General features: G+C 47.4%; 1 protein-coding gene across 1 annotated transcript in view; it reads left to right on the top strand.

Moving 5' to 3' along the window:
- Positions 1–467: 467 nt before the first annotated feature.
- Positions 468–12,355, top strand: part of LOC102733509 (constitutive coactivator of peroxisome proliferator-activated receptor gamma) — a 36,567-nt gene continuing 24,679 nt past the window's right edge. Inside the window, exons 1-4 of the mRNA XM_081829345.1 lie at positions 468–596; positions 8,163–8,369; positions 9,733–9,841; positions 11,548–11,640. Coding sequence (XP_081685471.1) covers positions 492–596; positions 8,163–8,369; positions 9,733–9,841; positions 11,548–11,640 — 514 coding nt within the window. The 5' untranslated portion in view covers positions 468–491. The remainder of the gene's footprint in view (positions 597–8,162; positions 8,370–9,732; positions 9,842–11,547; positions 11,641–12,355) is intronic.

Genomic DNA, 12,355 nt, shown 5'->3' on the forward strand with positions numbered 1-12,355 from the left:
TTGAGAAGTGAAGTTATCTACACATCCAGCCCTTCAAGACGCTGACTTTATTTCTGGTTTATTGTGTTTTTCTTGGTTTAGAGTTTATTTTTAGCGCCTGATAATTAAAACTGTGCTAGCGGTTCCAAAAGTGCCCATGTCTGTTGGTGGGAGTACCCTCAATGAACACACTTTGCAAACGCTCCAGCAAAGACTGCGTGAGTATAAGGAAAGCAAGTGCCGGTCTCAGAGTTGTGGCCCGTCTATTTAAAGTGCTCACCTGCCACCGCGCGTGTTTATTTTTGTCATGCCCAGAATTGCTGCTGTACGTGGGATGTAATTGTAAGGATTCTTGAAATGAGAGTGTATGAGCTGGAACAGGAAAAAATACATCTTTATTTTCACCAGCTTCTAACTGAAACTCATCCTTTCCTTTACAACAGAGTCCACAAATCCTAGTAATAATAGCAGCATCTGCGGCTGTGTCACCAATAGGGATCGCGGAGGACCCGATGTCCCCTTACAGTTGGAGAGGTCCGTGTGTGTCCTTTCCTGTCATCCTTGTCTCCAGATTAGTTACTACACCCGCTGCTCTATTATTAAAGATATACAAAGAAGTGGGTAAATTCCTATGTCATAAACATGTTTTTTTTTAAAACTATACTTTGTTATAATTAATTCTTTTATAAGCCTATTATTTTATTGTATGTATTTAAGGTTATTCAGAGGAAGAATCCATAGGTTTCACCAGACTGCCAAAAATATTTATGATATGAAAATGTTGAGACCCCTGGCCGAGGAGACAAAGTGTGCTGGGGCTGCCTTCAGGAGTGAGAGACTGAGGGAGTCGGATGGATTTTTATGTTGAAAACAAAGAGAAAACCTAAAAAATATGTTTAAAAAAAATTAAGTCTGAAAGAATCAGATGGCTAAAAGGGTCGTAAAGAATTACCGAGTCAAGACTGTAGAAAACCGAAGTCCGGGAAGGTTAGCTGAGCATTGGGCACCACTTTTGCTCCAGCGTATTTGCCTGGTAAGAAAGGAGAAAACGTAATTGGCCACAGTCAGGAGTAGACAGGTGTTGCCACAGACCCTGCCAAGAGCACAAGGGTCAAGGGCACGTTCCAGGCAACTTTGCACATACACAAATTCAGCCACTTAGATGTGGTGGACTAGATCCCCCCAAAGCACAAGTGGCTACAGTCCACCCATTATCTAACAGACTTTAGACAGCTAGATAACCGTTAAGGAAGTTTCGTTCATAGTTTTTAAAACTCTCCAGAATACACCCGTAACCCAGTTGGTTTCCCTGGATCATTTATCAGCATTCAAAGAATTAATGCCAATTCTACGCATTATCTTCCAGAAAATATTAGAAGATGAGACCAGTATTACCCTGATACCAAAACCACATAAATGAATTACAAAAAAAAGAACATGTCAGGCCAGTGTCCCTTACGAACATAGATACAGAAATCCTTAACAAAACGTTAGCAGATCAAACCAAGCAGTATGTAAAAAGAAGTGTACACCATGACCAAGTGGGATTGTTCATTGCCGGGATGCATGGCTGATTCAGAATTCAAAAAGCTGTGTGTGTAATTCTCTCATTGGCTAATGAGGAAAAATCACATCATATCAAGTATTCAGAAAAAGACATTTCACAAAATTCAGTACCCATTCGTGATAAAACCTCGAAGAATAGGAATAGAAGGGGCCTTCTCCAGCTCGATAAAGAGTATCTCCAAAATCCCCTACAGCTGACATCATGCATACCAGAGAAAGGCTGCGTGCCTCCCCCTGAGGCGGGGACTAAGGCCAGGATGTCTGCTTGCACCATCCCTCTCGAGAGCACGGAGCCAGCAGGTGTGGCCTGTGCACTGACACAGGGAAAGGAACTAAAAGGCATGCAGATCACCAAGGGACAGAAAGACGGTCCCAGTTTGCAGATGACATGATTCTCTAGAATCACAGAGAATCCCAAGGAATCCATCACAAAACTCCTAGAGCTAGTAAGGGTTCAGCAAGATCTCAGGCTGAAGATCAACATAAAAACAAAAAGACCACAATTGCATCTCTGTATACGAAAGTTTAAAAGATAACGCCACTAAAATTGTTCCACAAAAATGAATTACCGAGGTACAACCTAACAGACAGGTATAGTATCTGTGTGCCGAGAATTACAAAGTCCTGGGGAAGGAAGTCAGAAGAAGCTTGAGTTCCTGGACAGACAGACACACCGTGCTCACAGACTCCAAGTCTCTACACAGTGGAGAGGTCCCTTCTCTCCAAACTGATGGACAATTCCTAGCAAAATCCCAGCACGGATTTTTGGTTGTTACTGATATGACAAGATTATTCTAAAATTTATATGGAAGAGCAGAAGTAGTCTAATAGAGCCAAAACAGTTCTGAAAAGAAAGAGTAGCATGGGAGGAATGATGCTTGTTTGTTAACATGGCTGATAACACAGCTTGTCATGGAACTACACTAACCAAGGCTGTGGGTTGGCCGAGGGTCGGACACGCGCCGCTGGGACTGAGCAGAGAGCCCCACGGGTCCTGCCGCCCAGTTTTGATGAAGCACAGAAGTCTTGTCAGCAGGTGGTACTGGAGCGGTTGCAAAATCGCAGACAGAAAAGGAGTCGTGACCTTAACCTCGCCATTCACGCAAAAGATTAACTTAAGTAGAACACCGAGCTAAACGCAAAATGTACCACTATAGAACTTTTGGGTAAAAAATAGAAAATTTGGAATCTAGGGCTAGGTAAAGCGTTCTTAGGTTTCACATCAAAAGCATAATCCATAAAAGAAAAAAAGTAGTAAGTTGGACTTCATCAAAATTAAAAACATTTGGTCTGTAAAAATGAGGAAACAACAAGCTACTGAATGGGAGAAAATATTTGCCAACACATGTCTGACAAAGGTCTTGTAAGTAGAAAATAGAAGGAGTCTCAAAACTCAGTAGTAAAAACCAAACAGTCCACTTAAAAAGTGGGCAAAAGACGTAAATAGACATTTCACTGAGAAAGATGTTTGCCTGGCAAACAAGCATGTGGAAGGTTGTTCAGCGTTCATTAAAGCTGCGGTGAGGGGCCGGGTGCAGAACAGCCCAAACCGCACCCCGTGACAGCGGCAAGCCCCCTCGAGGGGAATGGGTACTTGCAGACCAGTCTCCTACACGGTGGTGGGAACGCTTTGGCTAGGTGCGTCAGCTCCCTAGGAAGCTAAGCATGCACTTACCGCATGCCTCAACAGTCCCGACCCTCCTGGGCCTTTGTCCCGCGGAAGTGAAGACTTCTGCTCACCCCAGACCTGGACGTGAGCATTCCCAGCAGCTGCACGTGTGACAGCAGGAGCTGGGAACAAGAACAATGTCTTTAACTGGGCAAACGCTCACACCAGCTGGCCCGTCCACACTGTGGGGTGGGGCCAGCCATGAGAGGGAGGACCCGACACACACAACAGCATGAGCAGATCTCGGGGGGTTGTACTGAATGAGGAAGCCGGTCCCCACACGGCTACACTCTCAGAATGCCATGGTTGGAGAGAGGGAGGATGGGGCAGGGCAGGGCTCTGCACAAGGGAGGCTCCGTATCTGACGGTGGTGGTGGTGGTTACTCAGATGGTGTGTGTGACATCACACACATCCGTGCATGTGGAAGGACCCATCTCCTGGTCTTGATGCTGCACTGTGGAATGTAGGATGTTAGCACTACGGGAGATGAGGGTGCATCTGTGGGACCTTCCATACAACCTCTGCAGCTTCCTGTGAATCTGTTGTCATTGCAAAATAAAAATCCTAAACCAACCATGTGCTGCCTACGAGACACACATCCAAGATGGAGGGACACCAAGATGCTGGAAGATGAGGACAAAGGTGAACTGTGCACTCACCCTAAGGAACTGGTGTGACTAGATGAGAAAAAGTGGACTTCGAGTGGGGATCCTTACTAGAGAGATGATGATGGTCAGCACCAGGTGCATGTCAATGACTCTCTAACTGGGTCAGTTTGCATGGGCAGCTTCAGATATATTTGAAACAAAGATTGGCAGGATGGCAAAGAGAAACACTATAGTGGCAGATTTGAGAACAGGGCTCAGCACACAATGGCCCTGTGGGCCAAATCCAGCCCACAGTCTATTTTTGTACCGTCCTGCAAGCTAAGAATGGTTTTTATATTTTTAAAGTGTTGTTTCTAAAAAAGAAGAACATTCAACAGAGACTGTACAAGGCCAGCAAAGCCTAGCATATTAACTGTCCTGCGTGGCTGAGTCGGTTAAGTGTCCGACTCTTGGTTTTGGCTCAGGTCATCGTGAGAGAAGTCAGCATGGAGACTGCTTGAGATTCTCCCTCACCCTCTGCCCTTCTCCCCACTCATTTGCTCGCTCACTCTCTAAAATAAAAATCTTTTTTAGAAGCACCTGGGTGGCTTAGTCGTTAAGCGTCTGCATTCAGCTCAGGTCACGGTCCCAGGGTCCTGGGATCAAGCCCCGCATCGGGCTCCCTGCTCGGCGGGAGGCCTGCTTCTGCCTCTCCCACTCCCCCTGCTTGTGTTCCTTCTCTCGCTGTGTCTCTCTCTGTCAATTAAATAAATAAAATCTTTAAAAAAAAAAAAACTTTTTTAAAAAGAGAGAGATAATCAGAGGATATTAGGAACAACACTATACCAGTAAATTTGGATGGTTAGGTAAAATGAACATATTCCTTGAAAAACACAACGTAGTAAGACTGAAATGAGAAGATAGAGAATCTAAATGGTTCTAAATCTACTGAAGACATTGACTCTGAAGGAAAATGCAAATCCCGATGGCTCCTGGCCAACATCCCTAAATCTCAGGAAGAAGCAGCATCAGGGTTATTAATCCAGCTTGTCTTAACAAATCCAGCAAAACCTTGGTACCAAAGACATGAGAACACATGAAAATTAGAGGCCATTCTGTTTTATGAAAATAAATACAAAACTTCCAGACAAAAATTAACAGATTGAATCTGGCAATACATAAAATTGATAGAAAGTTGATTTAACATTTGAAAACCAGTGTGATTCACTCTAACACAATAAATAAGAAAAAGCATATGTTTTTGTTAATGGGTGCAGAAAAACTATATGGTTAAATTCAGTACTCGTTCATGATAAAAACTCTCAGTAAACTCAGATTAGAAGGCAGCTTCCTTAATGTAGCAAAGGTTAAAATCTACAGCAGAAATTATACTTAACGGTGAAATATTGAAAGATTTTCCTCTAGTGGGAGTGAGTCCAGGGTACCTTCTTTCAGCACTTCTGTTAAACCGGGAGCCTTGGCAAGAAGAGCAGTCTGAGGAAAGAAATATAAGGTGTAGGGTTTAGAAGAAATAAAAATCATCATAATTGACAGATGGCATGATTGTATAAATGGAAAATCATACCTACAGAGCACAGCCCTTAGAATTAGTAACCAGACTCAACAGGTGCTAGATACAAAGTCAGCATATACACACCCAAATGTATTCTATAAAACAATAGCAAGTAAAAATAACCCCACAGTTTTTTTTATGTTTACACTAACAGCAAAGAAAGAACATGAAACAGCAAAAGACAAAAATCTATACAAAATCCCTCCATTGACAGGCACGACATTTCTGAAAGAATCTAACTTAAAGAAGGCTCCCCATTTAAAGGTGTCCGTGATCCCCAGAGTCCCGCAGAGAATCCCAGCATTCCCTGTGGAAAGCCCGTGTGTGGTGCGTGCGCTGGGACAGTGGGGACAGCCCTGCTGCTCACAGTGTGGCGAGCCTCACGAGGAGTGTCCCCAGAAGAAGCCGGAGACAGCAGTACATACACCGCCTGACTGGTTCTTGTAAATTCACAAGCGTGTAAAACCAGTTACGGTTGGAGTGGCTAGAGCTTACTTTTCGGGGGCAGTGAGGGTGACAGGGAGGCCAGCAGGGGCTTCTGTGATGCTAGCAGCATGTGCTTTGTGGTCTAAGTGGTGGTTGCACGGTTTGTGAAAATTCACGTGGTACACATGGGATCCATGCTTTGGGGCTGGCATACCTCCTTTATAATTTACTTTAAAACAGACAGGTATAGAAGGGATGAACACAAGACATGAACAAGAATTGATTCCATTACAGAAAAATCTACCAAATTAGAGACGTGCCCCCAGCACGTGGAAAAAATACCTCACATCTGTATCAGGGCGCCTTTCCCACAGGCTGGTCTGACACCGAGTAGTCACCATGGTCTGAGCGCTGGGGCGAGGGCCCACGGTGATGGGGCCGGGGTGGGGAAGCTCAGGGCTGCTGGAAGTTTGCAAGGAGGAGGTAGAGAAGATGGGACCTTCTAGAGTCAAGTTATCCCGTGGTGCATTGTCCAGACAGGAGGGCTGAGCCACGCGTGACCCCGAGCCCTAAGACGGTGCAGTTCTAGACAGACAGCACGTGTGTAGTTGGGGAAGTGCAAGAGCTCGATGCACAGTGAGGTGGCAGAGAGTGCTGCAGGGCTGGAGGTGGGGCACGTAGCATGATGGGCAGCGGCCAGCACAGGCCTCACCTGCAGGTCCCTGCAGAGCAGAAGGAGTGAGGACATCCACTTCTCATTAATCAGCGTGCCCTCGGCCTCACAAACCTGTTCGTGGTTGCCCTTTTTAGGACAGTATAAAAGCTGTGCTGTACAACAAACACACTTTCATTAAACCTTAAGAGTGGGGCGCCTGGGGGGCTCAGTCAGTGAAGCGTCTGCCTTCGGCTCAGGTCATAACCCCAGGGTCCTGGGATCGAGTCCTGCGTCAGGCTTCCTGCTCAGCGGGGAGCCTGCTTCTCCCTCTGCCTGCCACTCCCCCTGCTCATGCTCTCTCGGGCTCTCTAAATAAGTAAAATCTTTAATAAAAAAAAAAACCAAAACCTTAGATTAACTCTGGGGTAATCACAGTTCATGATAATTTTCTTAAAATGATGATCAGTTTTATTTTAAGTGAAGTGAACCCTTAATAAAGGGGATAAAACGTCTGTGACTTCTTTCACGGTTTATTTTGGTTTTGTAAACTATATTGGATATGCAGTGATATTTAAAATAGCCACTATTTAGGGGCGCCTGGGTGGCTCAGTCGTTAAGCGTGTGCCTTCGGCTCAGGTCGTGATCCTGGGGTCCTGGGATCGAGCCCCGCGTCGGGCTCCCTGCTCAGCGGGAAGCCTGCTTCTCCTCCCACTCCCCCTGCTTGTGTTCCCTCTCTCGCTGTGTCTCTCTCTGTCAAATAAATAAATAAAATCTTAAAAAAATAAATAAAATAGCCACTATTTAATTTGAGCCACGTTGGTCAACCAGACACCGAGAGATTCGGTGGACACGTGCTAGGTTATCCATTCACGTGTGTGCAGTCAGCATGGGCCCCGCACCCCAGAAGCGGACGTGGCTCTGTCCATGCACAGTGAGAATGTGTGATGTCAGGGTAGATTTGACAACAAAAAGAAATACTTTATATTTGTATGACTTAATTTGTAAAAAGCTATCCACTCATCAGCCCTGTGAGATAATTAATACTTTAATTAGAACTGAATGTGCTTTTTAAGAATAGAGTGAGCTCGGGCGCTGGGTGGCTCAGTTGGTTAAGCGACTGCCTTCGGCTCAGGTCATGATCCTGGAGTCCCGGGATCGAGTCCCGCATCGGGCTCCCTGCTCAGCGGGGAGTCTGCTTCTCCCTCTGACCCTCCCTCCTCTCATGTGCTCTCTCTATCTCATTCTCTCTCTCAAATAAATAAATTAAAAAAAAAACTTTAAAAAAAAAAAAAGAAATGACAATATTTAAAAAAAAAAAAAGAATACAGTGAGCTCATCAGTATCTCAGACGGTACTCTCTTGGCTTCTCTTCCTTTGCTTTGCTTTTAAAGAAAGTTTTTCCGAGTACACCCGAAGCAGATGAGCTTGCAATATTTTCCTGGTGGACTGCAGCTTTGACATGTGAAGGGGCAGTTCTGAGTTGTACACACAGGCCTGGGCAGATGTCTGGGGTGTGCACAGAGGGTGTGCACATGAGCGTGCACACTCGTGATGCAGCTGCCCCTCGTGTCCCTGTGACCAGAGGGGCTCCCCATGGGGGCTGGTGGGCACGGCACCAGGTGGCTGCCGTGTAGCGCTGAGGTACAGCGTGTCTGCGTCCCCATGTGCATGACTGCTCCTTTCCATTCTCTGTCTGCACCCCACAGCCTGATTACATCGACCCCCGAGCTGTGCAGCTTGGCTCCCTCCTGGTCCGCGGTCTCACCACTCTGGTCCTGGTCAACAGCGCGTGCGGCTTCCCCTGGAGGATGAGCGACTTCATGCCCTGGAATGTATTTGACGGGAAGCTGTTTCATCAGAAGTACCTGCAGGCGGAGAAGGGGTATACCGTGGAGGCTCTCGTGGAACAAAATGTGAGTTCACAGTTTCTTCACATTCAGAAACAGTAGGTTTGAGGTCAGGTGCTCAAATGCATCCTAATGCTCAGAGTCCTTGGCCAGACATGAGTTCTCTCTGTCCCAGCAAACATGCCTCCCAGAAACGTCCCAGTTGAGGACAGACATGTTCCCAGACTTTGAAATTTTACCCAGTTTACACTCACTGTTGATTACATGGTTGGAATTACTGCTCTTTTGATAGAGGGTTGCATTATTCCAGGAAGGCAGAAACATGGGTTGGGAGGCCGAAAGGTTCAGCATCAGCATATCCCATAGCTTCTCCCAAAATACTGCCATAGGGCTTGAGTCCCCAAACTCCTGCTGAGGGATGGCAGGGAGCACCCCACCCAGTCCACCGCGGCCCCCTCTTGAAGTGCTTTCTCTCCCTTAACCCTTCTTGAATCAAGAAGGAATGTTTCCCCAGAGGTGCCTTTGCAGACATCAGACTAATTCAATAGGAACAATAACCATGTATTTACTTGAAAATATCCCTTGAAGGCTGCTGGTTTAGCTGGGGATGTTGGCTATGCGATGTCCAGGCTCCATGATTCCTGGGAGGTTTCCAAGGAGGGCTCCCGCCAAGCTCACTTGGAGCACGTTATAATAGCTGCAAGTATGTGCGAGACCCTGCGGCCCGCAGAACAGTCACCATCCGTGAGGATAAAGCATCCTGAGCTTCACATCAGACAAAACATTTGGAGAGAAACAAAAACCAAACAAAAACCCAGGGTGTCCTTTGGGATTTAGGAGCAGCTAGTATTGTGTGCAGACAGCGGTAGGGTCATGAGGGAGCGTGTTGCTCAGATCGGGCTTGTCCCCATGTTCGGGAGTGGGGAAGGGTCAGAGCAGAGCAGACTGCAGTCACCACCTGCAAACCCCCAGTTGTGGCCCCGTGTCTGATGTTCGGCCACGCACAGGGTGACCGCAGGTTCGGGCAGATGGGGCCACGTGTCAGCAGTAAATGAAGTGGCCCGGAGGGGCAGGTCCGCCCCTCGCCCCGCTGCTGCTGCTTCTGAGGTGTCACCACTTGAGGGGCTGAGGACCCAGATGACCGGCCCAGGTTTGTTTGGAAGGACTGTGTGGTCATGGCCCAGATGTCACCACAGAACTCGGAGACCTCTTGGAAGTGACTGTTTAACCTACAGAAGACCAGAAGGGATGTAGCACTAGTGTTATTTCCCCGGGGACTCAGGAGAATGTCAGTTTTCTGAGAACCTCTTGTTAAGTTTCAGTGTTGAAGGAAACGCTCACCCAGCGTCCTTGGACACCGTGGCACTGTTGTGTCTCCTGAGTGCGTGCACAGGCCCGCCACTGCTCACGCCGTCTGCTCTGTTTGCAGAGGTCCCGGCTGACCAAGTTCCATGCACTGAAGTCGGTCGTGTGCAAGGCGTGTGTGAAGGAGAACAGACGCATCATTAGCAGGCAGCTTTGGCGCTCACCCCAGCCAGGTGGGCATTGCGGGCCCCCACCCCTGCCGGGGCTGGCCTTACAGTGCAGGACTCCGGCAGCAGCCTGGGAGGTTGGGATACGACGCAGACTTACCACGCTTGCTGCTACCTAGCAGTTTCAGTTCTGGTCCCTTGAGGAAAGGTGTCTCCCAGAGGGCGCCCCTGCTCATCCCGTGACGCAGAACGCCCCCGTGGGCTCTCTTTCTTCTCGTAATAAAACTTAGCACAGAAAGAAAACAGTTAAAAGGAAATAGAAATAACCTTTATTCTATCAGGAGCACAAATGTGGACAGCTAATGCATTTTTGCACTATTTTTCTGTGCTTTTATCTCATCGTGATGATCTTCTGTGCGATTGTGCATCCTGCTTGTCCATACTCCCCTCCAACAGTGGTGCACATACGCTTAGTACTCCAGCTGAGAAGTGGCTTCCATTTTTTCCCATTTTATGTACATTATTTCCTTAAAACAGAGCACCATAGTTTACGAATTATAGGTCAACCTGCAGTCAAATTTAGATAAATGTTGCCAACTTGTTTTCTAAAAACCTTCACCTCTACGCCTTCACCAGTGATGAGGCGCTTCCGCTGCGTTCACCAGTATGTTTTAACTAACGTGTGAGATGAAACAGTGTATCTTATCGACCGGATGATTCTTTATTAGGGAAGTTGGCTGTCTTATAGATCAGCTGGTTGATGAGTTGAATTATTTCATGTCCTCCTTCGGTTAGGATCCGTGCCTCTCACTATAGCAGCTCCCTCTCTCTCCTTGGCAGAGTTAGAGAACTCCCCCTGATTCCTACCCCCCAGACTGTCTTCAGGGGCTCTGCTGGCCATCAGCCATGCAGGTCTCATTCTGAGAGACAGTGAGGTCATTGTCAGGTGCCAGGTTTAGGGCCTGCCTGAAGGAGAGTCTGGGGGGTAGGAGAGGGGCTTCCTCCCTGCTTCCCAGGAGTCACAGACTCCCGCCTCGTCCTGTCCTTTTGTCTACCCTTTAGTTTTCTCCTGCCAACTGAGGATAGGCAGGATTTGAGACCCCAAAGCAAGAGCTTATTCCTTGCAAAATAGATGTGCAGCATTCTGCCTCTGTTGCCTCTGCCCAAACTGGTTGGCGGTCTGTCCTGCATGCCCAGTGCCTCGGGTTCCTCAGCAGAAGCTGCAGGCAGCAGAATTGTAGGCTGCTTTCAGCTGGCAGGAGCTTAGTCAGACTTTCTCATGTTAAATTCTAGTCGAGACAAGGGGTAGAAGGTGTCAGAGCTCAGGAATTTCAGAGAGGAAACTTCAGGGTGGTTAAGTGTGTGGAGAATCGAAAGGAGGGCACACCATGGTCTGGCTCTCAGAGTCCCGGGACCCCTGCTCGCCCAGAGCCCAAGCGCTGGTGGTCTGCAGAGTCGGGCCCTTGCCCTCGGGAGGCAGGGTCAGTCAGAACCGACTACCAAGGGCCCTGCTCTGGCCCAGCGTCTGCCAGGCTGCTCGTCTGTCACCTGCATGGGTCCTCTGGGGGAACATGTTTAAATTCAGACGTCCACCTCCCATCCCAGCTGTGGCCCCCCAGTCCACATTTTTCATGGGCTTTCCTGTGATTTAAGGAAACCGAAGCTCGAGAACTGTGGACCTGGTGCCGCCTTGCTACCCTCTTAGATGTAATGTGTCACTTGGGGTGAGGCATGTGGTAGCCTCCTAACGTGCTGATCACGTGTCCCCACAGGCAGGTGGGGGAGGCAGGGATCCGGCTCCCACAGGACGAGCTCCGGGCACAGCCGGGCAGGCCAAGGACAGCACTGGAGGGACCAGGGACCAGGTAAGAGGCGGCGGCCATGGACTGCTCACGATGGTGTTGTCTTGGCATCGTGCTTCTGCTGATACTCTCATTTCATTGCTGAGTGAGGTAGAGACAGAGAATTTCCAAGCTCCGTGCTGGTCTATCTCTGCTCCTTGCCACTTCGTTTTCTGTCAATTCATTCATCTGTTCAAGACCCTATTTTTTTATAATTTGCTTAAAGAAAGGCTCTTGTGAAGGTTTCATGCAATGCATCCCTCTAATGAAGAAAGAGCATTTTGATATGTTCTGGGATTTGGCTTGTATACGTAAGACCCTTTTGGGTGATGAAGGAAATAAAATGAATTCTTTACTTCTTGGGTGTGTAGTACAGATGTCTGGTTTTCATGCATAAAGCTGAATTTAATACATAGTAATTTACATTTTAAATACAGAGAAAACCTCATCAGTATTTAAATTCAAAATTCCTTCGTTTTCAAAGCCCAAATGTAGAGACTTTTATATTACCTAAATTTACAATTTTATCCTTGCAAATACAAACAAACTTTTAATTTAATTTAGTTTTTTGCAAGCTCTGAAATGTGTAGAGATTTCACAGAGTACTCACATTATTACCCTAAAGCACAGCGAGTCTCTGTCATTAAGCAAAGCTGCGTGTCCCGGTCGGCCTGTGTGGTGGCCACTGCATCTCACCACTTGGGATGTTGCTGAGGGGAATCTGAGCCTCTCCCGGTCG

The sequence above is a fragment of the Leptonychotes weddellii genome, chromosome 8 (assembly GCF_054177405.1).
Source record: "Leptonychotes weddellii isolate Sample4059 chromosome 8, ASM5417740v2, whole genome shotgun sequence".
NCBI lineage: Eukaryota > Metazoa > Chordata > Mammalia > Carnivora > Phocidae > Leptonychotes > Leptonychotes weddellii.